Raw genomic sequence first — 27,699 nt, forward strand, 5'->3', positions numbered from 1 at the left:
TAAATTAGGGAAAGAAAAGGAGAGATGAGAATATATGTGAGGTTTTTCTTTTTGTTTCATAATAGGAATAAATTAGACGGGGAGACAGGAGTGATTGTTTCTTTTTTAAATTCAGGAGTTGCTCCTGTGGGTGAGGGTACTTATTTTAAATGAAAATGAAAAGATAAAGCTTATTTGGTTTCATAGAAAAATGTGTTATTTTCTCATTTTAGACATCTAGAAAGTCTTTGCTAGTTTTAGCTACTCCCTAAAGGACAGCTTCTAGGATATATGTCATAAAATGGTACTTGCTTTGTAATGAGCATTCAACAAATCTGTTGATTGAATCAAGTGACCAGTTAGTCAACAAGGAAAGAGTGTGATTTGATGGATATTTAGCAACGATTATTTTCACAGAAAAAAACAGATTTTCTTATTCCTGATATATATCATTCCCAGAGTGTCTCTGGATAATACCTAAGGTACATTATGATCTCTATATCCTTAAAAAATATGAAAAGGAATATAGGCTTAACCTCCCTTCTGGACGAGAAAGAAACGGGTAAACTATCTAGCTGGATCTGTTGATAGTTTCTTTCTACCTTAATCAGTGAGTGATTGAGTGATACTAGCAAAGTATCTTTTTTTCCTGTGATTTTAGCTGTGCCTAAAACCAGCTTGCATCATTCTTCTATCAGAATCAAAGCTGTTTCTTTTATTATGTGGCTCCACATACATCTCTCCTGGATAGAAGAATCTTCCCAGTCTGTTCCTGCCTCAATTCCCATAGAATATTTTAGGCATGTCAGCTGTTTGGGCTCTCTGATCAAGGATTTGATCCAGTTGGCCCCCTAGCCTGAATTGAGAGAGTGTTTGAAAAGCCTGAGCTTCAGTGTGTTTCCAGGGTTAAAACCATTACTCGGTGTCTTTTCCCTCTCTTGTGCCTTCATAAGGATTTATATAACTGGAAAAAGGTGATAATAAAGTAGATGCTCCAATCAGTAGAAATAGAGTGAAGTTTGATGAAGTGGTAGAAGGGTCATGGTGATATAGTTGGAGTTTGGGGGTTTTTTTTTTTTGTTTTTTTTTTTTAAAGATTTGGGTAGGTGTCATTTATCCTCTAGTTCCCTGTATCTTTCAGCTATTCCCTACTCTTCCCCTCCCATCCATTATTAACCTAATCAAAGTAAATGTTGATTTTACAGAATACCAGGTTTTCTTAGGGAAAGAAAGTGTAAATGTTTTATATAACATCTCTCTCAGGAACTAAGAGTTTTATAAAGCTAATCTAGTGTGCATAGTGCACTATGAGATAAGTAATGATTTTCATATTTTTTAGAAGATAACATTTCTGAATTCAAGGACCTATTGATTTTTAAGTCCCCTATTAAAATATTTTTGTTGTTGTTGTTGGGGGTAGGAGTTTATTAATTAATTTATGCTGTGTTGGGTCTTCATTTCTGTGCAAGGGCTTTCTCTAGTTGTGGCAAGTGAGGGCCACTCTTTTTTTTTTTTTTTTTTTTTTTGGCGGTATGCAGGCCTCTCACTGTTGTGGCCTCTCCCGTTGCGGAGCACAGGCTCCGGACGTGCAGGCTCAGTGGCCATGGCTCACGGGCCCAGCCGCTCCGCGGCATGTGGGATCTTCCCGGACTGGGGCAGGAACCCGTGTCCCCTGCATCAGCAGGTGGACTCTTAACCACTACGCCACCAGGGCAGCCCCAGGGGCCACTCTTCATCGCGGTGCGCGGGCCTCTCACTATCGCGGCCTCTCTTGTTGCGGAGTACAGGCTCCAGACGCGCAGGCTCCGTAGTTGTGGCTCATGAGCCTAGTAGCTCCGCGGCATGTGGGATCCTCCCAGACCAGGGCTCGAACCCGTGTCCCCTGCATTAGCAGGCAGATTCTCAACCACTGCGCCACCAGGGAAGCCCTATTAAAATATTTTAAAGCAAATATTTGATTATTTGTCTGCATTTAAAATTGGTGCATATCAGGGAACTCTGCTCAGTGTTATGTGGCAGCCTGGATGGGAGGGGAGTTTGGGGGAGAATGGATACATGCATATGTATGGCTGAGTCCCTTTGCTGTGCGTCTGAAACTATCACAACATCATCAATTGCCTATACTCGAATATAAAATAAAAAGTTAAAAAAATAATAAAATAAAATTGGTGCATACATTCTGAGATGAGAGGAAAAGTTTTCTATTAAAGTTTATAACAGTAATATTTGAGTTGGTGAGGAGTTTTTTTAAAAAGTCATTATCTAGATTAGTGGTTTCCAAACTCTTGAGTATTTCACAGTTAAAATATGGAGCATTCATCCCTGTGTGTGCTTATTTATAAATTATTTATACTACTATTCTTACTTGTATGTAGTAGAAAACATACACAAATTAGATATTTTAAAATGATGAGATAAATTTGAGTAGAAGCTGTAATATTTTCTTCTGTATCCCAGTGGAGTCTTCTGTATCTGCAGGTGCAGTCACTCCTCTTTGGAGACTACTGATCTATATTGTTAATGCGGGAAGCCCAGCCCAGGTATCTTTATTTCTACCAAGTTTCCTGGGTGATTTGTAGCATTCTCATTTCTCATAGCTACTTATGAAATGAAGGCAAAGAAGAGGTTTGGTAATAAGAGGATAAACCATTCAGTAATTTTGGCCACCATACTTTGGGATCAGATGGAGGGGGTATCCTTATTTTCAGAGATGATTAAAACTTACCGCAAAGCACCATCATGGTGATGATCCACCATACTAATATGTTTAGTTTTCTCTGTGTCTTCATAGCGATCTTTCTGAAATTTGATTATTTCATTTCATCAAAATCTGATAATTTGTTCTTGCCTGCAGGATAAAGTCCCAACTCTCTAATGTGACATCCAAAGTCTTCATTAATTGGACCCTTGCTGTCCTTTTTTACCTTCTTAACCTTTGTTGCCTCTTTCCCTTCTCCTCTGGAAAACTTCCGTTTGCAAAAACAAACAAAAGTAAAACCAAAGAAAACCCAGCTCCAGCCTCAGTAAATGTTTTTTGTTCATTACAAACCCTGTCTTTCCTTTGTCATTCTGTCTGGAATGCCCTTCTTGCTTTGTCCTACTGGAAGACTTCTACTAATTGTTAAAATCAGCTCAGACATCTCATCTGGTCTCTAAACAACTTGTTTTCTCTCCTGCATGTTATTTTATAGCATTTATTGAATTGCTATAATTATTTGCTTATAAGTCTCTCTCCTGCTATGCTGAATTCCTCAAGGATAGAGATTGTAAGTTAAAATATAAGTTCCATGAGAGCAGGTGCCCTTTAGTTCTCTGCCGTATCACAGTATCTGGCATATAGTAGGCATTCAGTAAGTATTTGTCACATGAATCTGTTTATATTTGCGTCTTTAGTGTCTGGCATATGGTAGGCTTTAAATGAACCTCTGTTTATTAAATAAACTATAAATGAATGAGTGAATGAATTATAAAATCTCAGAAATAAGCTTATATTATGGGGTCTGACTTAGAAAAGGGGAGTTGATTCTCTGAAAACTTGAGTACATGGCATCATTAAAATCAAGACATAATAAGGAAATTTATGTATTTTTGTATAATATCTGATGTCACTTATGGTATAAGGAGGACTTGAATAATTTATATTTTGAATCTTAATATTGGTATTTAAATGAATTCTAGAAAGATAGCCAAATAATTCCATTGAACTTAATTTTTTTTATTGTTTCAGTGTTAATTGAGATATCATTTTTTACTCCTTTCTTTAGGGTGTTTGTGAACCGAAGTTTAGCCATGGAAAAAATTAAGTGTTTCGGTTTTGATATGGATTATACACTTGCTGGTAAGTAGCACTTTCTGATTGCTTAAGAACTACTACTTTGGATATAACACAGTAGGCCATTCAATAAACACTTGTTGACGTAGTCATATATTTAGCTGCCAGTCATATATTTAGCTCAATCTCTTTCATTGAGATTTATGAATATTGAAATTACCAGATGTCCTTGAGATCTAGATTGTAGAGATAGGTAGAACAAGTGCTAAATTATTTTAGAGACCCTGGTAAGAAATGATATGATGAAATTATACATTAATGTGTATATGTATATTTGGGCACTTTTGGCTTTTACTCTATTAAGCTATTCTTCAAGGATGGAATTTTGTATCTCTCTACCACTGGTAAACGTTTATCAGTTAAAATTTTTAATATTTTCTTAAGACAAATGAAAAATGTGTTGATTTTCTATTGAAGTGATTGCACATATACTATGTAAAGACTTTTTAAAAACTAGAGCTATTACTTTGTTCATTATCAAATAGACCTTAAACACCAGCACTCTGCTGTTTTTCCCTTCATATCTCTGAGATATATTTGAAATACTCAGTGTATTAGCCAATAGTTGCAGCATCTGTTCAGAACTTATGAAGTTTTTATTAAAATATTTGCAGTCTGACAAAAATGTCATTTAATTTAAGAAGGAGTAGGGATGAACAAGGATCAACTGTATAGCACAGGGAACTATATTCTATATTCAATATCTTGTAACCTATAATGGAAAAGAATCTGAAAAAGAATATATATATATATATATATATATATATATAACTGAATCACTTTGCTGTACACCTGAAACTAACACAGCATTGTAAATCAACTAACTGTACTTCAGTTAAAAAAAAACTAAAAAGAAAAGTAGGGATGAAGAACTGAGTTGAGCACATGTGCATATATGTATCTACATGCACATGTATACAACTGTGACACTCAGAAAAGAATCTTTCAGAAATTTTCTCTAAAAAATACTGTCTTTAAGTACACAAAAACATTAAGATGTATTAATTCACTTATGTTCAGAAACTTTATATAACATTATTAGAAGGTTTATATCATCTCAAATTAGACAAATCTCAATTTGATTTTCAATTTAGGCTACAAATATAAGTGAATAATATAAATGTACAAAAATGAACACATGTAGTTTATAGGTACTTGCCACATATATGTGGGTATGATATTTTACCAAACAAGTTCTATATTGAAAGTATGCACTGACTTGATTTGAATTTCTCTTTCTTCCCTCTATATTCTTTATTTGGTATTCTATTGCCTTAAAGCTGTTTTTGCAGCAGTTAGATTCTTTTATATTTTCCTAATTGGACACAGACACTTTTTAGGTATACTTGTCAGAAAGCAGTTAGAAGCGCTATACTTTCTCAATGTAGATCTTGCTGTCCAAATTGGGAGAAAATCTTGCATTCTCTCTCCTTTCTAGAATTCTACTCTCCAGGGAAAAGAATGGCAAGGTAGTTTGGTAGCTGAAAGGGATATTAACTAAAGCAGAAGTAGAAGTTAATGGGGCTGAAACGTGACAAACTTTTTTTCTTGGTTAGTAAGACAGTCTCACTGTATTGAAGTAGTTCAATTCAATAAGTATTTATTGGAAACCTGTAATGTGCCTGGCACATTTTGTTACTGAACATTGAGATAAATGTATATTCCCATAGAATAATTTAAAAAAGAATTCTCTTGTTTAACAAAAAAGCCACTGAATCTTAGTTTCTAAACTTTAAAGCTGCCTTACGGTTTCTTCTTTTTATATGCTTTTTTTTGGTAATCCCACTTTATATTTTAATGCTTACTCTTAGTCTAGACACTAATATACTTTGCTTATATGTAACAATAATTATTAATATTTATTAAGTGCTTATTATATGCCAAGCCCTGTTCTAAGTGTTTTACATAGGTTATTTCATTTAATACGTAGATTATCTCATTCACATCACTTATTTAATATTTACAAAATCCTATGAGGCAGATACTACTATTATTGTCTTCATTTTACAGCAGATGCTGATTTTTTAAGGACTTTGTCTAAAAACATTTAGCTGTGATATAGCTGAACTACAATTCAAACTTAAGCATCGTGTTTATATATGTATATGATATATATGTATATAATAAATTTAAATTATTATTGTGAATATTGACAGTTTATAGTGAGGTATAATTTCAAAGTAATAAGCACCCCCCCCCCAAGCAAACTGAGACTTAAGCACTCAAAAGGGCAAAGCTCTTTAAAGTAGCCCCCTTGAGAGACTATATATTCTTCCAACAGTTCTATGTTGGATGAAAAACATTGGTGCTACCCTGTGGTATTGCCTTCACTTCATAAAGCATGTAGGAAAACAAGTTTATTGACTTCATACCTGTCACCTGTTTTCCAGAATGGTATTCATTAAATTTGTCTGTGAATAACTTTTGGTAATTTTAACAATCAAACTGCACCCTTGAAGTGCTAAGGACTTTTCATCAGAAAAATGTGCCATGAAGTAGAGACAAGACTAAAAGAAGTGTTTTTTGACAGCTTCGATAAATATCCCTGAAATAAGTGTAATAGCCTCACAGGGTGAATTCATGGAAAGGGCCTGTATTCTTTCTGAAGACTTTTCTTAGACATTGACTTCTCTGTGCAATCCTGACACCTTGCTATATCATTCCCCAGAGCAATTTGTATGTCACTTGCAGCTTTTGTTCACTTGCATGCCTCCCCTTTGGCCTGTGAATTCCTCAAGGGTAAGGGCTTTCTTTTTCACATTTATATCCTTTGTGTTGCCTAAAGCCTGACATATAGTAGTTGCCCAGTAAATATTTATTGAATGAACGATTTGGGTGCATAAGTTTTAATATATCAGTTTAAGAATCAATCGTAGTATTTTAGTTTACCCAGTATAAAATATACACTAATAATTCAAGTTAAATACTTTCAAATATGAACTTATTTTTTAAATTTTAATAAACTGTATTGAGGAATAAGTTACATACAATAAAGTACATGCATTTTAAGTATATAGATTGAGTTTGATAAAATGTATACACCTGTGTAACCACTGCCACAATCAAGATGTAGAATTTTTCCATCACTCCAGAAAGTTCCCTCATTGCCTTTTTGAAGTTACTTCTCTCTCCGGCCCCACTCTTTGCCTCAGGGCTTTTTGTCACTACAGATTAATTTTACCTTTCCAGAATTTCATGTATATGGAATCATATTCTAATTTACTCTTGTTTCTGGCTTCTTTTGCTTAGCATAATTTTTTTTCGTGATTTATTCATGTGTGTCTGTCAGTAGGCAGTAAATTCTTTTTTTACCCCTAACTTTTAAAACTTTTTATTTTCAAATATTTTTAGACCTATGGAAGAGCTGCAAAAATAAGAGTTTGCCTTTAATCTCTCCTCATGGTAACATCTTACTTGACCATGGTTGACTGTAGTACAATTATAAAAACTAAGAAATTAACATTAGTACAGTACTGTTAATTGAACTACAGACTTTATTCAGTTTTTACACTAAAGTCCTTTATTCCAATCCAATATCCAAACCAGAATCTCACATTGCATTTAGTTGTCATATATCCTTTGTCTCTTCTGTGACACTTCCTACGTCTTTCATTGCTTTGACACTTTAAAGAGTACTGGTTAGGTATTTTTGTAGAATATTTCACAATTTGGGTTTGTCTGATATTTCTTCATGAATAAATTGAAGTATTATGCATATTTGGGAAGAATACCACAGAAGTGATGTGCCCTTCTTAGAGCATGATACCAGGGGTACATAATGTTGATGGGTCTTACTACTAGTGATGTTAACCAGTCAAAATTATGAAATTCTCCTTTCTCTTTAAACTTTACTTTTTTTTTGGAGGGGAGGCCAAGTAGTAGTCCTTTGTTTTTATACTGCAATTTGTTTAATCCATTTATCTGCTGATGAGCATTTGGGTTGTTTCCAGTTTGGGGCTATTGTGAGTAAAACTGTTAAGAACATTGGTGGTGTACAGTCTTTTTGTGGATGTATGTTTTTCTTTTTTTCCTGGGAGAATACTTAGGAGTGTAATTGCCAGATTATGTTTACCTTGTAGGGAACTGACAAATGGTTTTTCAAAGTAGTGATACCGTTTTAAATTTCTACTCAGCAAACATGCTATTTCTAGTTGCTTCACTCCTTGTTTACACTTGACATTGTCAGTCCTTTGAATTTAGCCATTATAGTGAATATGTAGTGTTATTTCACTGTGATTTTACTTCGTATTTCTCTGTTAACTAGTGATGTTGAAAATCTTCATGTACTTATTGGCTATTTGTATTTCTTTTGTGAAGTGCCTATTCAAATGCGCATGGTTTAATTGGGTTGTTTGTCTTTTTATTTTCAAGCTATAGAAGTTCTTTATATATTCTGAATACTGGTCCTTTGTCAGATATATACCTTCTGAATATATTGACCAATATATGTTGGTATGTCTACTGACATTCTATTCCATTGGTCTAAGTGACTATCACATGGTCTTGATTGATTATTGTAGGTTTTATAGTTAGTCTTGAAGTCAGGTAGTGTTAAGTCCTCTAACTTTATTCTTTCCTCGAATTGTTTTGATATTCTAGGTCCTTCACATTACTGTATAAGTTTTAGAATAAGCTTATCACTTTTTCAAAAAAGCCTGGTGGGATCTTGATTAGGATTGTCTTGATCCCTTGTTCCATTTGTGGAAAATTGACATCTTAACTACATAGAATCTTCCAGTCCATAAACATTAATACATCATTCCATTTACCTAATCTTCTTTCTTATCTTTTAGCAATTTTTTTGTGATTTTTGGTGTAAAGGTCTTATACATATTTTGTCACATTCATTTGTTAAGTATTTCATATTTTTATGTAGTTGTAAATGGTGTTTTAAATTTCATTTTCTATTTTTTTGTCATTTGCATTTGGAAATGCAGCTTATTTTTGTGTCCTGTGACTTGCTTAATTTGCTTATTATTCAATACTTCTAGGAGCTCTTTTGTAGATTCCTTAGAATTATCTACATATGTGATCATATGGTCTGCAAATAATTTACTTTTTCCTTTCCAATCTGTATATATCTTATTAAAAAATTTTTGGGCTCATTGCACTGACTAAAACCATAATACCATGTTGAATAGAGGTGTTGAGAATTGACCTCCTTGGGTGTTCTTGATCTTAAGGAGAGAATGTTTAGTTTTTCACTATTAAGTATGATGTTGGTTGCAGGTTTTTTATAGATGATTTTTGTTAGGTTAAGGAAGTTCCCTTTTATTCTTAGTTTTCCGAGATTTTTTTTTTTTTTTAACGTGAATTGGTTGCTGAATTTCATCAAATATTTTTCTGCCTCAATTGAGATGATCATATGGTTTTTCTTTTTTAGTCTGTTAAAAGGGTGAATGGCATTGATTGATTTCTGAATGTTAAACCAATTTTGCATTCCTGGAATAAATCCTTCTTGGTCATGTACCTTTTTTTTTTTTTATTGGCAAATTTGATTTGCCAATATTTTGTTGAGGATTTTTGCATTCTGTTCATGAGGGGTATTAGTTGATAGTTTTCTTGTAATGTCTGTCTGATTTTGGTTTTAGGGTAATGCTGACCTCATATACTGAGTTGGAAACCATTTCGCTTTCCCTTTTTCTTTTCTTTTTTTTTTTTTTTTTTTGTTTGTATTTTGGTGGTGCCTCGCAGCTCGTGGGATTTTAGTTCCCCAACCAGGGATCGAACCTGGGCCCTCCTCAGTAAGAGCACAGAGTCCTAACCACTGGACTGCCAGGGAATTCCCCCATTTCATTTACTTATTTTTGGAGAGCTTGGGTAGGATTGGTATTATTTTTTCCTTAAATATTTGATAGGAGTGAAACCATGTAGGCCTGGAGTTATCTTTTTATGGGAAGGTTTCAAATTATACATTCAACTTTTAAACATAGATATAGGGTAAGTTTCTATTTCTTCTTGGATCAATTTTGATAATTTGTGCCAATTCATCTAAGTTTAAAATTTATTGGCATCAAATTATTCATAATATTTTTTATTATTCTTTTGATGTCTGTAGGATCTGTAGTAATGTTCCTATTTTCATTCCTGATATTGGTAATTTGTGCCTTTTTTTTTTCCTTCATCAGTCTAGCCAGAGGTTTATCTATGTTATCAGTCCTCCCCCAAAGAACCACCTTTTGGTTTCAGTGAGTACATGAGAATGAGGAAGATTTAAATTTTTTTTTTTTAACTACTGTTAAAAAAATTTTTTTTTAACAGTAGTTTAAAAAAAAATGTAGTTACTTATAAAATTAATAAAGTATTATCCAGATATCCCAGACATCATTATCTTTATTTGGTTTATATTTTTTTATTAAGATTTAGGCATTAACCATTTTTATTTCTGATGAAAGTTTTTTTTTTTTTTTTTTTTTTTTGCGGTACGCGGGCCTCTCACTGTTGTGGCCTCTCCCATTGCAGAGCACAGGCTCCGGATGAGCAGGCTCAGCGGCCATGGCTCATGGGCCTGGCCGCTCTGCAGCATGTGGGATCTTCCTGGACCGGGGCACGAACCCGTGTCCCCCACATCAGCAGGCAGACTCTCAACCACTGCGCCACCAGGGAAGCCCTTGCTTCTGTATTCTAACTCTTAGCACCATTAACATTTTTTATGTTGTTGGCCTACTTTCTTGCTTCAGGTGTTACTGGAAAATGTTGATTCTTTGTGCAGAATGAAATGTGGCACAATGCACTTTCTTTCAGTTTTTTTCCCCCTGTATATTTTGACTTTAGAGTTCGGGGGATTAGGGAATTGGTTGTTTTAGCCTTTTTTTCCAGTATAATTTCAGTGTATATTAAGGGCTTAATAAATAGTAGCAGTTACAATAAATAGCTACCCTCTTGTATACTATTCCTAACTAGAGAAGACATTCAATAACCATTTGCTTTTTTTTATTGGGGGAAGGAACAAGCCAATAAATGTTCATTTTATATGAAATGAAATTATTAGATATGCTATAAAATTGCTATTAGCATAATCTATGAATTGCCTATTCTGGCAAACAACATTTTGAGTGATAGAGAGTTATCATTTACAGCATAGATGGATTACTAGTTTTCAGAGTTAGAATGTAGTGAAATTGATAGTAAGGCTAGGATTGATGCTTCTGAAGTGTCTGGATAGGACATCACATCTCAAATGGCAGTCATGTTTTGGAATGGTACATTCAGTGAGAGAGGGTGGTTATTGGCTCAGGGCCTACCTTATCACGCTGTAAACTTTGCTTAAATTTCTTCTCAGAAAACAGTTACATAGGTTTTCTCAAAGTTTCTTTTCCCCTGTTTACAATGTTTGAAATATACATGTCTTCTTCATAGAAAGTGTTGGGGTTGGGGTCTAATTGTGGAGACTTAAGCTATTTTCATAAGGAAACAGTTCTGTTTTTGGTCTAGAAAATGGCCACAGGAGACCTTCTTTGGGAGGAGGGGTGTCATGGTTTGGGTTAGCTCTGATTTTTCACCTTTAATTCATATTGATAGGTAAGAAAATTGGCTTTGAATAATCCTCATGTTCTTCATGTCAAATGTTGGGGTTGATAGAATTAGTGATGAATAATCATTTAAAACTTTGACTTGTCACTAATAAATAAGGAAGAGGATAATTGAGGCAAGAATACATACACGGACTCTAAGAATGTTAAGCTGTATGTATATAATTATTCCAAACTTGTAATTTTCCAAAAGTAAATTATATGGACCTTTGGTAGAATGAAGTTAAGTTGTGGTATTTTTTGTTTGTTTGTTTAGTTTATTAAAAGAGAAATTGATAGCCTTATATTAATTTTTAAAAATTTTATGATATTGCTTACAGTTTGGTACATTTATTCCCCTGAATGAAGTGAATCACAGTGTTCAGTATCAAATCCATTCTGATGAGAACCTCATTATCTTCATCTGATCTGAATGTCAGCCTCATAGCCCAAACAGTTTTTTAGAGAAGATCCCTTTATCATCAGCTATCCCTATAATTAAAGCAAGCTATACATTTTTGCTTTTATTAGTTTATTTGCAGGATATCTATGTAAGATTGACATTTTTATATAAGCTAAAAATTAAAACTCCCAAACAAAAAACTTTTGGACCTAAAATCAGTTTTAATCCTGAAATCTGCCTAGAGAATTAATGCCAGTATTGGTATTTATTTAGCTCCATCTCTGTAATACTGTAGATTAACACTTTATTTCCCTAATGGGATTATGTACGTTAATTATGGTCTAACCAGTTTTTCTACTAAGTACAGATTAGTTTATATATGAAAGTCAATGTTTAGAATCTAGGTCATACTTAGTCTTGTATATTAGCTTTGCCACTGACTAATGGTGGGCTATGTTTTATATAAAAAGTACCTATTAGGCCTATTTATAATTCCTCTCTCACCCCAATTACTTTATCAACATTCTTTCCACATGATGTATATCAGAAACTGGTCCTTTGCATTTTTGGCTTCCTCTACAGATAAGTGTTTTTCTTTTCCCTTGGCTTCTCTTTCCCTTAATTAGACCTGTTGAGTGCTCTGGTTTCCTATTTTATTAAGTTGCCCTAGTGTAGGTCCTTTCTAGACCTCAGAATTGGTTTCTGGTCTTTTTCTGAGAGTGATCTTTAGCCTTTTTGTGCTTAAGTGGGACAGACAGATGGATCAGACTTGTAAGTGCATTCTCCAGGACAAATCAAGCCAAAAAAGATCTTGATAGTCAACCTAAGATTAGGTCTTTGGACTTGTCAGAGAGCAAGAATGTTGTTTTTAACCCAGTTACTCCCTCTCCACAGAATGAAGGGACCAATCTATACTATTTGTGAATTTTGTTTCTTTGACTTTGTTTGCATAGAGGACTCCTAAAAATGTTATGTTGCTGAATTTGTTGTTACTAAGAGTGGACAGAAGAGTGAAAATAGAAAACAAAAGGAGGATTGGAGTTTTTAAGGTTTAGTGCTTGTTCATTTTTCAAGTGGCATATAGGCATAAAAAGGCCTGTGGTTTCCATTACTCTTAGTATTCTGTAACTTAGTTTTATAATATTAAACCCAGAAATTTATTGCTGAGGTTTCAAATGAGAAAATCTTTTGTGATGAAATGAGTGACATAATGTACTTACATCACCTCCTCACAGTTACAGATCATCACTTTCTGACAGACTGCTAATCTACAAAATGTGGTTTCTTTAACAAGCAAAATGCTAGTCAGTAGCTGTTAAGTGAGAGTAATCTGGGTATAAAAAAGTGATTATAAAAAAAAGCCAGAATAACCCTCTTTCTGTTTTGAGGGACAAGTCCCATAACACTCTGAGTTTAGGCCCAGTCTTGTTTTTCATCTTTACCTTAGAGGCTATGTGGTTGGGGAAGAAGAAGAAACCTCAGAGTGTGATAGACTTGGGTTTGGATCCCAGCTCTACCTGTACTAGCTCTTGGCCACCAGGCCACCAGCATGTTACTTAGCCTCCCTGAATCTCAGTTCCTTCATTTAATCCAAAAAGAAGGAAAGAGTGAGTATAGGGATAAACTATTGGTATAAAGTTTGAATGGAATAATATATATAAAATGATAAATGCAGTGAAAGTAGTTTTCTTGCTCTGACTGGTGATACCAAAATATTAATATACTGAACTTGAGCATAAAGGAAACCCTAAAGAGAAAAGTGACAATATTAAACTCATTTGTACTCCTATATCTTGTGGGAAAACCTGGAGTGCTAAACAGATGGCAGTGGAATATATAATCATTCTTTTGAATTTTCTTCTTAAGTATTGCAAATGATCACAAACTTAACAGAAAGTTAAAGTTCTTTTCTGAGTAAATTTTTAATGACAGGGTATTTGGCATCAGATTATGTTTCCGTAGAAACTAAGCAGTGTTTTCAGTGAAGGGTTATTTCTTAGCAGGATCATGCTGAAGGAATAGATTTCTGAGAAAGGATCCTTAATTAAATTAAAAATTTTTACTTTATGACAAAGATATCACTGATATGCTTCTAATAAATGCAAGGGGAGTTATTTGCTTTTTTGAAACAATAAGACTCTTTTAAGTGAAAAGAACAAGTTGACCTTTGCAGTTGCATGAAAGACTTAAACATGCAGTAAGTTCCATGGAATTAACATCAAAATTATATATGTAGAATTGTTAAGTTTTCGGAAGTTTTTACCCCAAGGGAGAGTAGTACAACATTTTTGGGGGAGGGGGGAAGATTTGTTAATATTTACTTAATGCCCTTCACAAATACAGAGTGACTCTTGATTTAGGATTATGAAAATGTATTACTGTTTCTAACTTGGTTCATTTAGGAAATCATCTTGATTTTTCTTTTTTCAATTAAGAAGTCTGGTGTTTTGTTTGGTTGGTTGGTTTGTTTGGTTGTTTCCCTCTTGAGCTCAAAGATCCCAAAGAGACACATTCCAATATTTTACCAGCTTCAATACCTTCAGGTTCTGAGCCATTTAAGTCCAGCAATAAGTTCCTTATTTCTGTTACCATTTCAGAAATAGTGGATGCCATGGGCAGTGTCTAGTCTCCCCCATCTTTTCTGAAAAATTGTCAGGAGGAAGAGAATAAACATTTATTAAGCATGTATTATTATGAGCTAGAAAATGTACTTTATGTACAGCATAACTTTTAATCCTCATATCAACCCTCTGAAGTAGGGATTATTAGCTCCATTTTACAAATAAGGCCACCAAGTCAACAGGTAAAATGACCTGTATGTAGCTTGTACGTTGGCTTAAGACTCATAGCTAAAATTTAAACCCAGGTCAGTTTCCATTTCTCATGCTGCTCCCAGCTATCAGAGGTATAGAAATTATTTACTTACCTCTAGATGAGAACTTAATAAGAGAAAAAAACTCATAAGCATAAAAGATCATCCTTCATTTTGTTCCCAAAATAGGAATTCTCCCTAGGGCGAAATCCATCTTGCTCTTACATCTATTTAAATGTAATCCTCATTCTTAGACTGCAGATACAGTAGTCGCCTCTTACCTACAGTTTCACTTTCCATGGTTTCATTTACCCACAGTCAACTGTGGTCAGAAAAATTTTTTTTTTAATGGAATATTCCAGAAATAAGCAATTCATAAGTTTTAAATTGCACACTGTTCTGAGTAGCACGATGGAATCTCGCACCTTCCTGCTCCATCCCACCCAGACTGTGAATCATCCCTTTGTCCCGTGTATCCTCCCTGTTAGTCATCTAATAGCCCTCGCAGTTATTAGATCAACTGTCATGATATCACAGTGCTTGTGTTCAAGTGACCTTTATTTATTTTTTTAATAATGGCCCCAAAGAGCAAGAGTAGTGATGCTGGCAATTCATATTTGCTGAAGAGAAGCCTTTAAATGCTTCCTTTGAGTGAAAAAGTGAAAGTTCTCAACTTCATTAGGAAAAACAATCATGCTGAGGTTACTAAGATCTACAGTAAGAATGAATATTCGCAAAATTGTGAAGAAGGAAATAGAAACTCGTGCTAGTTCTGCTGTCACCTCAAACTACAAAAGTTTGGCCACCGTTTGTGTGATGAGTGCTTAGTTAAGATGGAAAAGGCATTAAATATGTACAATAATTGAGAGAGAGAGAGTGTGCATAACTTTTATTACAGTATATTGTTATATTTTATTATTAGTTATTGTTGTTCATCTCTTACTGTGCCTAATGTACAAATTAAGCTTTATCAGAGGTATGTATGTATATGAAAAAACATAGTATATGTAAGGTTTGGTACTGTCTATGGTTTCAGGTATTCACCGGGGCTCTTGGAACGAATTCACCAAAGATAAAGGGGGACTACTATAGTTTTACACTATTTTTCTTTCTTTAATTTTTAGAAGCAGTCTTAAGGGAATGAAGCCTTAAGAGTACTGTATTTTTAGAATTATAAAATTATTTTTAGAATTATAAAATTATGCTTTTTAGAATTATAAAAGTATGCTTTTTTCAATTAAAAAATCTTGGGAGGGATTGAAAATATACTTTAGACTCCTTTTGAATTTTTCTGTCCTCCTCTCCTTTCTAGGCCATGTCATTAGCCGCTGGGGATGAAATTTAATTATGCCAAAGCTAAGCACTTCGCATTAACAAGCCTAAAGTGGGGAGAGAAGATAGAATAAAGCTATTAGGAGTATCAAGGAAGAAATTAAGAGAAACTAGTCCTTGGTTTTGGTACATCTGCTACTAGCAGAAGCATCTCAGGACTTTTGCTCTCTCATCCTGTCCTCTCAGGCATAGTAGATGCACTCTGATCTTGTTTGATTGTTAACTGGAATTGACTCAATTCACTTGACATTTAAATGAACATTCTTTTGCATGGTGTATTTACTTGGACTAAAGTCCAGAGCCCTCAGATCATGTTTCTGTCAGCAATTGTATATTCCTACCAACCTTATTGGCATTAGAGGCATTTAAAGGGGTGAGGAAACACAATTAAAGTAACAAGTACTATATAGTATTGGCGTACTGTCACTGAAGACATCTCAAATGAGGTAGGGCACTTTTTTCTTCCCTTTTTTTTTGTGGTAAAATATTCATAATGTAAAATTTACTATTTCTTCATTTTTAAGCGTATAATTGAGTGACATTAAATACATCCAGCGTGTTGTGCAACCTTCACCACTATCCATTTCCAGAACGTTTTCATCATCCCAAACAGAAACTCTGTACCCATTAAGCAATAACTCCCCATTTCCTCTTCCCTTCAGTCCCTATAACCTCTAGTATACTTTCTGTCTCTGTGAATTTACCTATTCTGTATATTTCATATAAATAGTAGAGTCATAGAATATTTGTCTTTTTATGTCTGGCTTCTATCTCTTGTCATAATGTTTTCAAATTTCATCCATGTTGTGGCATATCTCAGAATTTCATTCCTTTCTAAGGCTGAATAATATTCCATTATATTTATATACCACATTTTGTTTATCCATCATCTGTCAGTGGATACTTTGGATGCTTCCCCCTTTTGGCCACTGTGACTAATGCTGCTATGAACATTGGTGTACAAGTGTCTGCTTAAGTCCTTGCTTTCAGTTTTTCTAGGTCTGTACCCTGGAATGGAATTGCTGGATCACATGGTAATTCTATATTTAACTTTTTGAGGGACTGCCACACTGTTTTCCACAGTGGCTGCACCATTTTACAGTCCTATCAGCCATGCAAGAGGGTTCCGATTTCTCCACATCCTGGCCAACACTTGTTATTTTCAGGTTTTTGTTGTTGTTTTTGTTTTGATAATAGTCTTCCTAATGGGTGTGAAGTGGTATCTCATTGTGGTTTTTGATTTACATTTCCCTAGTGGCTGGTGATGTTGAGCATCTTTCATGTGCTTATTAGCCATTTGTATATCTTATTTGGAGAAATATCTATTTAAAGTCCTTTTTCAGTTTTTAAATGGGTTGTTTGTTTGTTGTAGTTGTTGAGTTGCAGGAGCTCTTTAAATATTATAGATGTTAATCCCTTTTCAGGTATATGATTTACAAATATTGTCTCTCATTCTGTGTGTTGTTTTTTCACTCTCTTGATGGTGTCTTTTGAAGCAGAAAAGTTTTTAATTTTGATGGTCTAATTTGTCTATTTTTTCTTCTGTTGCCTGTGGTTTTGCTGATTTCACATCCAAGAGGTCATTGCCAAATCCAACGTAATGAAATATAATGAAATACATTGAAATGTAATGAAATATTTCATTATATTGGTAAATCCAATATAATAAAAATGTTCTAAGTGTTTTACGTTTTTAGCTCTTAGTATTTAGATCTTTGATCCATTTTGAGTTAATTTTTGTGTGTGGTTACAAGGTAAGGGTCTAACTTCATTCTTTCACATGTGGACATCTAGTTTTCTCAACACCGTCGAAAAGATCGCTCTTTCCTTGGTGAATAGACAAGACATTCTTGTCAAAAATCATTTGACCATATATGCAGAGAGAACACTTATTTTTATTTCTTTATTATTATTATTATTTTTAATTTTATTTATTTAATTTTGGCTGCGTTGGGTCTTCATTGCTGTACACGGGCTTTTTCTAGTTGCGGTGAGCAGGGGCTACTCTTCGTTGTGGTGCGTGGGCTTCTCACTGAGGTGGCTGCTTCTCTTGTTGCGGAGCACGGGCTCTAGGTGCGCGGGCTTCAGTAGTTGTGGCACGAGGGCTCAGTAGTTGTGGCTCGCGGGCTCTAGAGTGCAGGCTCAGTAGTTGTGGCGCACGGGCTTAGTTGCTCCATGGCATGTGGGATCTTCCCAGACCAGGGCTCAAACCCGTGTCCCCTGCATTGGCAGGCGGATTCCCAAACACTGCGCCACCAGGGAAGTCCCAAGAACACTTTAAAAAAAAATGAAACATATGACAATGTAAACTTTTATGTCTCTGCTTCAACATCTCTCCTTATAGAAAGATGAACTCCTTGCAATAGTGATGAATTAAATTAATATGGAACATCAGCTGAATTTAACTTACTGTGGATAGTGTATAAACTGGATGGATCTGTTTGAAGTTCTTAATGTGAAAACAGGGTCTCTTAAAGGAATGCATTTCCTGAAAAGTTTTTTGTACAAACCAAGGAAGATAACCAAAAGGAAGATAATCAAAAAGGCCAGAGAAATTCTCATTGTCCTAGGTCATGAGATAGTAGTCAGAGCATCCTTCTCATAACTCGGAAAATGTAGATCTTGCACATTACCGTACTCCACAGCCCTCCAAACAGATTGTCTATGTGCCGGAGGTTTTTGTGTTAGTGAATGATCGCATTCAAGTCAGTGAAAGTTATCAACCTGTGTGTCCTCTGACTTATTCTTGAGGGGTTTATCAGTTTGTGAATGGATCTAAATGTTCACAGTTGAAGATTAAAGGAATATAAAAATAGGTGTAGTTCAGTAAGTGAAATACATTCATTATCCCCCCTTAGTGATCTTTTTTCTTAAAAGAACTTTTGAACGGGTTTTTTGTTTCTTGTTTTTCTGAAACAGTAGAATAGGAGAATAAGCTGAGTGAACAGAGAAACTAGGGTAACAGATAAAAGGGGGGGAAACCTTTTCAAAAAGAGATGATCCCTTTCCATAAAAGAAACAAACAAGGATGGTGGTTGATAAAATTATCAATAAAAGTAAATTGGAAAACAGCCTCATAAAACTAAGCAAAATTAAAATCTAATTAGAATATATTATGAGGACTCAACCCAAAAAAGAGAATTGTGAAGATGAAAAGTGATAATTTAGTATTAGAGTCCAATCAGTGATTTGTATCAAGGATCCAGTTAGAATAAGCTGAACTTACAGGCCTATGGTTGAATGGGTTTACATAGCTGGAAGGTTTGCTACCTATAAAGCAATAAAGTTTACTTTTATGTAAATCCTCAAAAGAGATTTGAGGTGCCTTGCAAAATTAAACACATATAAAATGGGTCAAAAGAGTAATTTTATAAAAGAAAGCCCATAAGAAAATATGCTGCCAAATAGATATTATCCTTCATAAAGTCACCTTATTAGGGAAAACTTACTGCAATACCTCTGTCATTTCTTAGAATTTTAGGAATTCCTTTGGAATCGTTTCCACAGCCAGTTTATAAACCCACAAGAAAACCTGCTTCATCACTTCAAGTAGTCGCACCTGTTTTTGTTTGTTTGTTTGTTTGTTTGTTTGTTTGCGGTACGCGGGCCTCTCACTGCTGTGGCCTCTCCCGTTGCGGAGCACAGGCTCCGGATGTGCAGGCTCAGCGGCCATGGCTCACAGGCCTAGCCGCTCTGCGGCATGTGGGATCTTCCCAGACTGGGGCACGAACCCGTGTCCCCTGCATCAGCAGGTGGACTCTCAACCACTGCGCCACCAGGGAAGCCCCACACCTGTTTTTTAACCCTTCTCAAATTCCCCTCTTAGTCGCTGGTTGCTCTCAATAACTGCCCCCCACACCTTAAATTAAATTCATCATCTGTTGATGAAAATATGCCTCCAGGGAGGATCTATATCTAGAACAATGTGCTGTTGACTCTGAAAGTAATTTTGAAAGAAGAATTTCAGATATGTTTTAAGTAATGATTGCATTACTGGAATAAGTATCAATATATATTGCCTTGGGAGTGATTATTTTGAATGGGAGAAGGCTCACTTGGATGGTAAATTTTATTACATTTGCTTTTAAAAGGTGTTATTTGGGGAGAGGGTGGGGAAAAAATAAAAGGCATAATACAGTTTGATTGTTTTCACTTCAGGATTGTTTTGTTTGGGAGGTTTTTGATTTATTTTTCTGTTGTTTGGGGGTAGTTGTCTTTTAGAGAGAACTTACTTAGGAATAGATTCATTGATCCTTAGGTAGAAATACTTCTTTATTAGTTTGTTTCTTTAACTGAACAAAGCTATCCTTTTTTTAACTGAGCTATTTTTGATGGCATCCCTAATATAAAAATTTTCTCACATGTTTACACTTCTATTTTCTTTAGCCCAACATATCAGCCTATGTGTTAACTCTGAGTTCCTAAGAGTTTGTTTTTTTTTTTTTTTTTTTTTTTTTTTGGTTGCAGGGAGGGCCGCAGGCTTTCTCTAATTGCAGCGAGCTGGGCTTCTCTTTGTTTTGGTGCATGGGCTTCTCACTGCGGTGGCTTCTCTTGTTGTGGAGCACGGGCTCTAGGAGCGCGGGCTTCAGTAGTTGTGGCAGCCGGCTCAGTAGTCTTGGCTTATGGGCTCTAGAGCGCAGGCTCAGTAGTTGTGGTGCACAGGCTTAGTTGCTCTGCGGCATGTGGGATCTTCCCAGATCAGGGATCAAACCCATGTCCCCTCCATTGGCAGGCAGATTCTTAACCACTGGGCCACCAGGGAAGTCCCTCCTAAGAGTTTTAATGCATGGTAGTACTAAGCCAGTACTATCATACCAAAAGATCAGTGCTTTTGGTAGAACTGGTTTTCTCATCAAGACTATAAAATTGATAGCCATAGTATAGTTAAAATATTTCTGAGCAATCCTTAATTTAGAAGGCTTTTATTATAACTTATTGCTGATAAAAAGACTGTTCTGGTATTACATTGGCCTCTAAATGGGAAGGATTTTTAAGCAGTTTAATTAAAGGATCACCTGATCTAGGTTATGAAATAATTCTGTAGGTGCATATATATGATACTTGTGTGCTATTTAAATATTCTGTTATAGATCAGTTTAAAAACTTTTTCATCTGATAAAATTACTCAATTGGGAAAGAATAAATTAGCAAGGATAGAGGAAACAAGAATCCAAAATAGTGATAATTGTTAATGGGTTTAAAGTGTAGCTCATTTAATATTCTATCTACTTTTGTGTATGATTAAAAAATATCCTTAATAAAGTTAAATTTAAAAATCAGGTGGGGAAAACTGACCAAATACCAACAAAGTGATTTTATTTTTAAAAGGGTGCTTAAATTTAAAGGTGTTTTTTTAGTCTTTTCATTTCCATTTGAGAATATAATCTTTATTCTACCTCCTCTTACTGCTTTTCCTTAAACTTAAGAATTTCTTACACTCCCTCCCTCAAGAAATGAAATACGATTTCCCCAGCCGAGCATACTTTTGAAGTGGTCTCTGTATGTTAGGGAAGAATTAAAAAAGAAATAACATTCCAGTGTATTATCTTCTTGTGGATTAAAGTTCTTTGTATTAGTTGAGATAAATACTCTCAAGGCTGTTATTTTTACATATATATTTATATTATATATTACCTGTGTTAGGTTTATACATTACTTTTAGGCAGCCTATTTATTTATTTATCTACACTTAGTTTCTAAGCTTTGATTTCCTTTATGTCATTTCTGTATCCCAGTAGAGTTTTCACTAATTTTAGATTCATCCTCTGAATTGCAGTAATATATGATTTGTTCCTAGATCATTAGGAAATTTAAATGATTTCTTAATAAAACCCAATTCCATGTCCTCCGTATTATACAGTGAGTGATAGAAATAATTCATTACCAGTGTTTATTATGGTCTTTGTTTTCCATTGCCAGGCATAAAATCATTCAAATGTAAGCCAGATTTTTTGTGTGATTAAATGTCATGTAATATTAGTTGCATCAGTAAAATTACTAAAATGAATCTTTTTTGTTTTAACATCCCATGCCATTTTCAACATGGATAAACTTGTTTTCAAAATAGTTCTAACATAATAGCTATCTTTTTTTTTTTTTTTTTTTTGCGGTACGTGGGCCTCTCCCTGTTGTGGCCTCCCCCGTTGCGGAGCACAGGCTCAGCAGCCATGGCTCACGGGCCCAGCCGCTCCACGGCATGTGAGATCTTCCCAGACCGGGGCACGAGCCTGTGTCCCCTGCATCGGCAGGTGGACTCTCAACCACTGTGCCACCAGGGAAGCCCCATAATAGCTATCTTTGATTCATTATTTCTTTTCTGCTTACACATTCTCTGAATGTTTGCTTTATCATGGAGATAATGGCCACTGAGAACAAGACAAATGATAATAGAGTTAAGCTGTGTAGGGAAGATTTAGGTTAAACATAATGGATAAAACCTGCTGGGTCAGGGAACTCTAATAGTCGGTTACCTAGGCAGATCATGAGGTGATTGTGATTCTTTAAATCATTGGGAACATTTGTTTGCTTTCACAGTCATATGAAAGATTCAGATAATTACAATTGTTATGGCATAATTGTTACAGCATTATGGTAGGGGACCAAATTAAGTGACTACGTAACGATTCCTTTATTTCCTAAATGTTTTTTATCCACCCCCTCAATTTTTCCTTGAGATGAATAGAACAACAACATTATCTAGGATAATCTGTGGTTGTTGAAGAATGAATTTTTCCACCTGGATTTCCAATTCATTAAGTACTTAAATTCTATTTCTTTAAAACTTTTTGAGGGGGGGGGGAATTCCCTGGCAGTCCAGTGGTTAGGACTCCGTGCTCTTACTGCTGAGGGCCTGGGTTCGATCCCTGGTCAGGGAAGTATCAATAAGATCCTACAAGCTGTGCGGCACAGCAAAAAAAAAAAAAAAAAGGCTCTTTGAAGAGGACAGTCAAACCATTTCAGTTAGATGGAGAACTTATGTGGAAGTATCTAATCTAAAGTATACACTAGAGGTTGCACACCAGTCGGCCATGGGCACACCTCAGACCACAGACCCATCGTTCGGCTCAAATAGAGTTTGTTGGTTTTTTAAATTGAGTCAGTAGTTAAAAGTTGGGAGATTCCAAGTATGAAAATCTGGGCTGGTTGTTATCACATAAATGGCAACAATTGGCTCTCATTCCCACCAGGGAGTCAGCTACATCTGACAGCTACTTCCCCCTTTAGGCCAAGACATGTACCAACACTTAGACCATTTCTCACATTAATTAACTTGCCTGACCCTGATAGAGGTGTTTGGAACATATTACCTGAATCTGAGTTTCAGAAAGTTTGGTAAACCTTATAGTACCTTGAGATGCTGGTTATAAAAATGAATTATCCATATAAGCCTGAGTAAATGATACATATATATATATATATATATTTTAAATAGACTTATTTATTTATTTTGTTTTTGGCTGTGTTGGGTCTTTGTTGCTGCACGAGGGCTTTCTCTAGTTGCGGCGAGCAGGGGCTACTCTTCATTGCAGTGCGCGGGCTTCTCATTGCATTGGCTTCCCGTTGCAGAGCACGGGCTCTAGGCGTGCAGGCTTCAGTAGTTGTGGCACTCGGGCTCAGTAGTTGTGGCTCACGGGCTCTAGAACGCAGGCTCAGTAGTTGTGGCACATGGGCTCAGTTGTTCCATGGCATGTGGGATCTTCCCAGACCAGGACTTGAACCCATGTCCCCTCCATTGGCCGGCGGATTCTTAACCACTGCTCCACCAGGTAAGTCCCATACATGTTTTTTTTTTTTTTTTTTTTTTTTTTGCGGTATGCGGGCCTCTCACTGTTGTGGCCTCCCCCGTTGCGGAGCACAGGCTCCGGACGCGCAGGCTCCGGACGCGCAGGCTCAGCGGCCATGGCTCACGGGCCCAGCCGCTCCGCGGCATATGGGATCCTCCCAGACCGGGGCACGAACCCGTATCCCCTGCATCGGCAGGCGGACTCTCAACCACTTGCGCCACCAGGGAGGCCCCCCATACATGTTTTTTAAGAAGACTTCCTGGGCTGGGTTAATTGGCCCCGTTTCTGTCCCTCTGTACCTCCTTAGTCACATTGTATTGTGGATCTTCTAAAATTTATTATAAATATCTAATTTTATATCCCTGTAGCACACTACAAGCTCCTTCAGGCCAAAGACCATGAGTTATTTTGTTTTCTGTTCTTAGCATCTAGTACCTGTACACAGTAGGCATCCAAATGTCTGTTACATTATTCTAACTTTAGTACAGGCATTTGAGTGTGATGATCTGTTCTTATTTGGGGGGAAAATTATATACTAGCTATTTCTTTCTTTTTTTTAATTACAAGCAGCTTCTTTGGTTAAAGAGGATTTTTAAAGTTAATTTCAATAATTTTCAGTTTTCCGCATTTTAAGTTGAAAACAATAGCTGAAATACACATTCCTAGTAAGCATACAGGTTCTCAGAGGGAAAATTTTGAGTTAGGTAATTTTTTTCATTTTATTTTAAAATACAAACATTCTTTTAATACTCTTGGTAATTTTTAAAACAAATCTTTTAATTACCATTTAATTTTGGTTTTTCAATAAATTGAGACTGGCAGTCTTTCAGACTCTACTTGTTTACTTATTTACATGTCTAGCCATGTGGGAGTTGGTTTTATTTTATATTACTGAAAATGTTGAATGGTATCTAGCTTTTTGTATTTTAGATAAATTAAAATTGAGGTAGTTTTTAGAATTTTTCAATATCTCTTTTTAGATCATTTATGATCTCTTAGGTTAGAGAGAAAATTTTTGACTATGTCTGTGATATTGTGTTGGGGTTTTCAAATAGTTGTGAAAAGTAGAAAAAGTCCTCTGGTGTCTGTTTATATGGGAATGGAAAGATTTAATTTAAAGTTTCCTTAATGAAAATGTGAATTATTATCTTTGCTAGTTACAGTCTCAGAGAGCTAAGATCACTTAGCCTAAATAAATAGAGAACATTGATGTTGATCACATTCATAGAATAAAACAAATAACTATTCTTGAGTGGTTGGGTTGGATTTTTGCTTTTCATAGTGTGATTGGTAGTGCTGGTTTCTCCTAGTTGTAATGTTTTTAGAAATTTTCAACATTGTATTTAGTCATTTTTGCTCTTCCATTTAGTACCATCTCCCTTTCACAAAAAATCCAGAAGTTGGAGAAATCTAAGGGTATGTTTTCAAAAACCTAAATGTCTCGAGGAAAAATGACTCCCTATAAAGTTAAACATAATTCATATCTCAAAAGTATCAATATTTTGGGCTTCCCTGGTGGCGCAGTGGTTGAGAGTCCGCCTGCCAATGCAGGGGACACGGGTTCGTGCCCCGGTCCGGGAAGATCCCACATGCCGCGGAGCGGCTGGGCCCATGAGCCATGGCCGCTGAGCCTGCGCGTCTGGAGCCTGTGCTCTGCAACGGGAGAGGCCACAACAGTGAGAGGCCCGCATACTGCCAAAAAAAAAAAAAAAAAAAGTATCAATATCTTGAAAGGATTTATGTGTCTTCAAGTCAGTTATCTTACTAGACTAGGTAGTTTCTTTAACTTTATGAAAGTAGAGTAGTATGACTCCATTTACTGAGGGCAAATATACACTCACAGAATCAAAATAAAATTTTTACCCTCTATTTCATATTTAGACATCTGGTTAGATTTTTAGTAGGGTGACATTGGTTTTTATCTTTATCAAGAATACAAAATTAGGTGTTAGAAGGGTAGAAAAGTAGGTAGATAGGTACAGGTAGACTTAGTTTAAATGGGTACTTAAAAGCAAGATGAGACTGCTCAGGTTTATTCTTGCATCCTTTATTAGTCTGTTTCACTTACTATAGTTCAATTTTAAATGCTGTTTACCAGTTGCATTCAGTTTCTATCGTATAAACCTGAAATGTGCTAGAAAAAATAAACTAAGACAAAAGAAATTTATTTTTCTGTTTGTCTTTTGACTTAACATTTCAGGATCAGACTTGGCTTGTATTCCAGGCTCAGGGTACCGGAAAAGTTAAATAATGTATAATACTTAAGATTATCTTCAATACCCTTGTTTTGTTATGGCTAATTAGATGAATTTAAGTGATGGTCAGAGGCTTCTAAATAGGAGGCAGTAACTCCTATTAATACCAATTTCCAAATGGTATCTCTCTGTTCCAGCCCATCACAACAGTTTTAAAACCAGTTTTTGTTTTTGTTTTGTTTTGTTGCTTTGTTTTGTTTTTTAACAGGAGTGCCAGTGTAACTCCTTCAAGACTGGAGTGACACACTCTGCATCTGCATCTGCCTCATGTGAGTTCTCATTTTGGCAGCAGCATTCTGCTAGGCTGGAACCTCTGTAGAGGTTTGCCCTTCCTTTGTCTAATATAAACTACTACACAGTGTGTCTTGGTGGCAAAGGTAAAAAGTGCATGAGAATTCCAGACTTCCCTGCAGAAAGTTTTCAGCTCACCTAAAGGGACTGTCTCCACTAATCCAGATTCTATCTTGTATGAACAAAATCTACTCAAAACAGTGCACAACTTTCACCTCCACAACACGCAGTTGATATTTTTTGAAGAACTGTTTTTCCCTCGCGGATTAGGAAGTAAAGAATATCTTTAAATGCTCTCAGTAGCTTCAGCTTTCAAAGCTTTGGTTGTTCTCTTTATAGTCTGGTTACGTAACCTGAGAACACAGTGTGCTGCCCTGGTGCCTGAAGCAGTCTTCTTTTTTGGACTCTGGCCCTTAAAATAACCTCTTCCTTTGTCTTTGGATATTGGGTAAATTAGAATAGGCCTGAGAACCTTCTTGAAAAAGAAATAAGCAGTGAATGTGTGAGGCTGTGTTGACTCTTGAAGCTATTGGCAGTGTTTTGGAAAGTCAGTTGTGAGAACTGAGTTTGAAGCTCTGCATCATTTACTTGCCAGTTTTGCCAGACAAATTGAAATTAGAGCCTTTGCAGCTGTGGAGGGCATATAGAGCTCTAGTCTGAGGTGATATATATGATTCTGCACAGATGTCCAGGCTGACTTTGAAGGGCCTGGTTGATTAAAAAAGAAATTTTGCTATCTATCTATCTATTTATTTAAGGCATGATGGTACTTTGTAGGGTTCAGGAATTGTCATTTTTACCACCAGGTCAGAACAAATTGTGATTATTCCCAAGGGACATCTAGATTCATGCTCTGTGTAGCTGCAATTCTGCTTCTCCAGCCCTGGTTGTACTGTACAGTTCTCTAGCAGCTGATTTAATGACCTGGGAGTTCGTGTTACTGAAATGATTATCCAGGAAGCTTATGAGAAAATGTCAATACCTTGTAGGTCTTACTGATTAATATAGAGCTTAGTGAAATAGATAGTGTTGTCAGAGTGGAACTTGGACTCTCTTTGCTAAATCCATTCCCACCTGTGATTAGAGCAGTTTCTTTTGGACTAGTTGAAAGAAATTGGAGGGAGAGTAGTGTATTTCAACACCCAAGCTTAAATGTTGACGGACTACTTAATCTAGAAATTCATTTTTAACAGTGGCACTATATGCCACCACAAAAAGCTTTGGATGAGACTCAGGGAGACCGAAATTCTGGCTTCAGCTGATGTTTCTACATGCTGTGTAACTTCAAGTTAGCAAATGGGGAAAATACACTGTATTTTTTGGAAGCACCCTAAACTCATTGAGAGAAAGGAAATTTAAAGTATTTATTTCTGTAGGTGGAATTTCTAGAAAGTCATCTCAGTTGAACACTTGGAAGTCCTGCCTTGGAATAAACACAATGTGACAAGAGTATAGTGTTTTATTTTCTGTTACTCTATTCTTTATGGTGGCAAAATGGGG

The 27,699-nt window shown here is 35.7% G+C and overlaps 1 protein-coding gene and 1 non-coding gene across 5 annotated transcripts in view; both read left to right on the forward strand.

The window, feature by feature from the left end:
* Positions 1–27,699, forward strand: part of NT5C2 (5'-nucleotidase, cytosolic II) — a 105,451-nt gene that overhangs the window by 56,048 nt on the left and 21,704 nt on the right. For all 4 annotated transcript variants that reach the window (XM_060100094.1, XM_060100100.1, XM_060100084.1 and 1 more), the window contains one exon: positions 3,744–3,817. In XM_060100094.1, coding sequence (XP_059956077.1) covers positions 3,744–3,817 — 74 coding nt within the window. The remainder of the gene's footprint in view (positions 1–3,743; positions 3,818–27,699) is intronic.
* Positions 22,672–22,744, forward strand: TRNAK-CUU (transfer RNA lysine (anticodon CUU)). Its single transcript has one exon. It is a non-coding gene; the product is annotated as a tRNA-Lys (tRNA).

Source organism: Mesoplodon densirostris, chromosome 1, assembly GCF_025265405.1.
Source record: "Mesoplodon densirostris isolate mMesDen1 chromosome 1, mMesDen1 primary haplotype, whole genome shotgun sequence".
Classification (NCBI taxonomy): domain Eukaryota; kingdom Metazoa; phylum Chordata; class Mammalia; order Artiodactyla; family Ziphiidae; genus Mesoplodon; species Mesoplodon densirostris.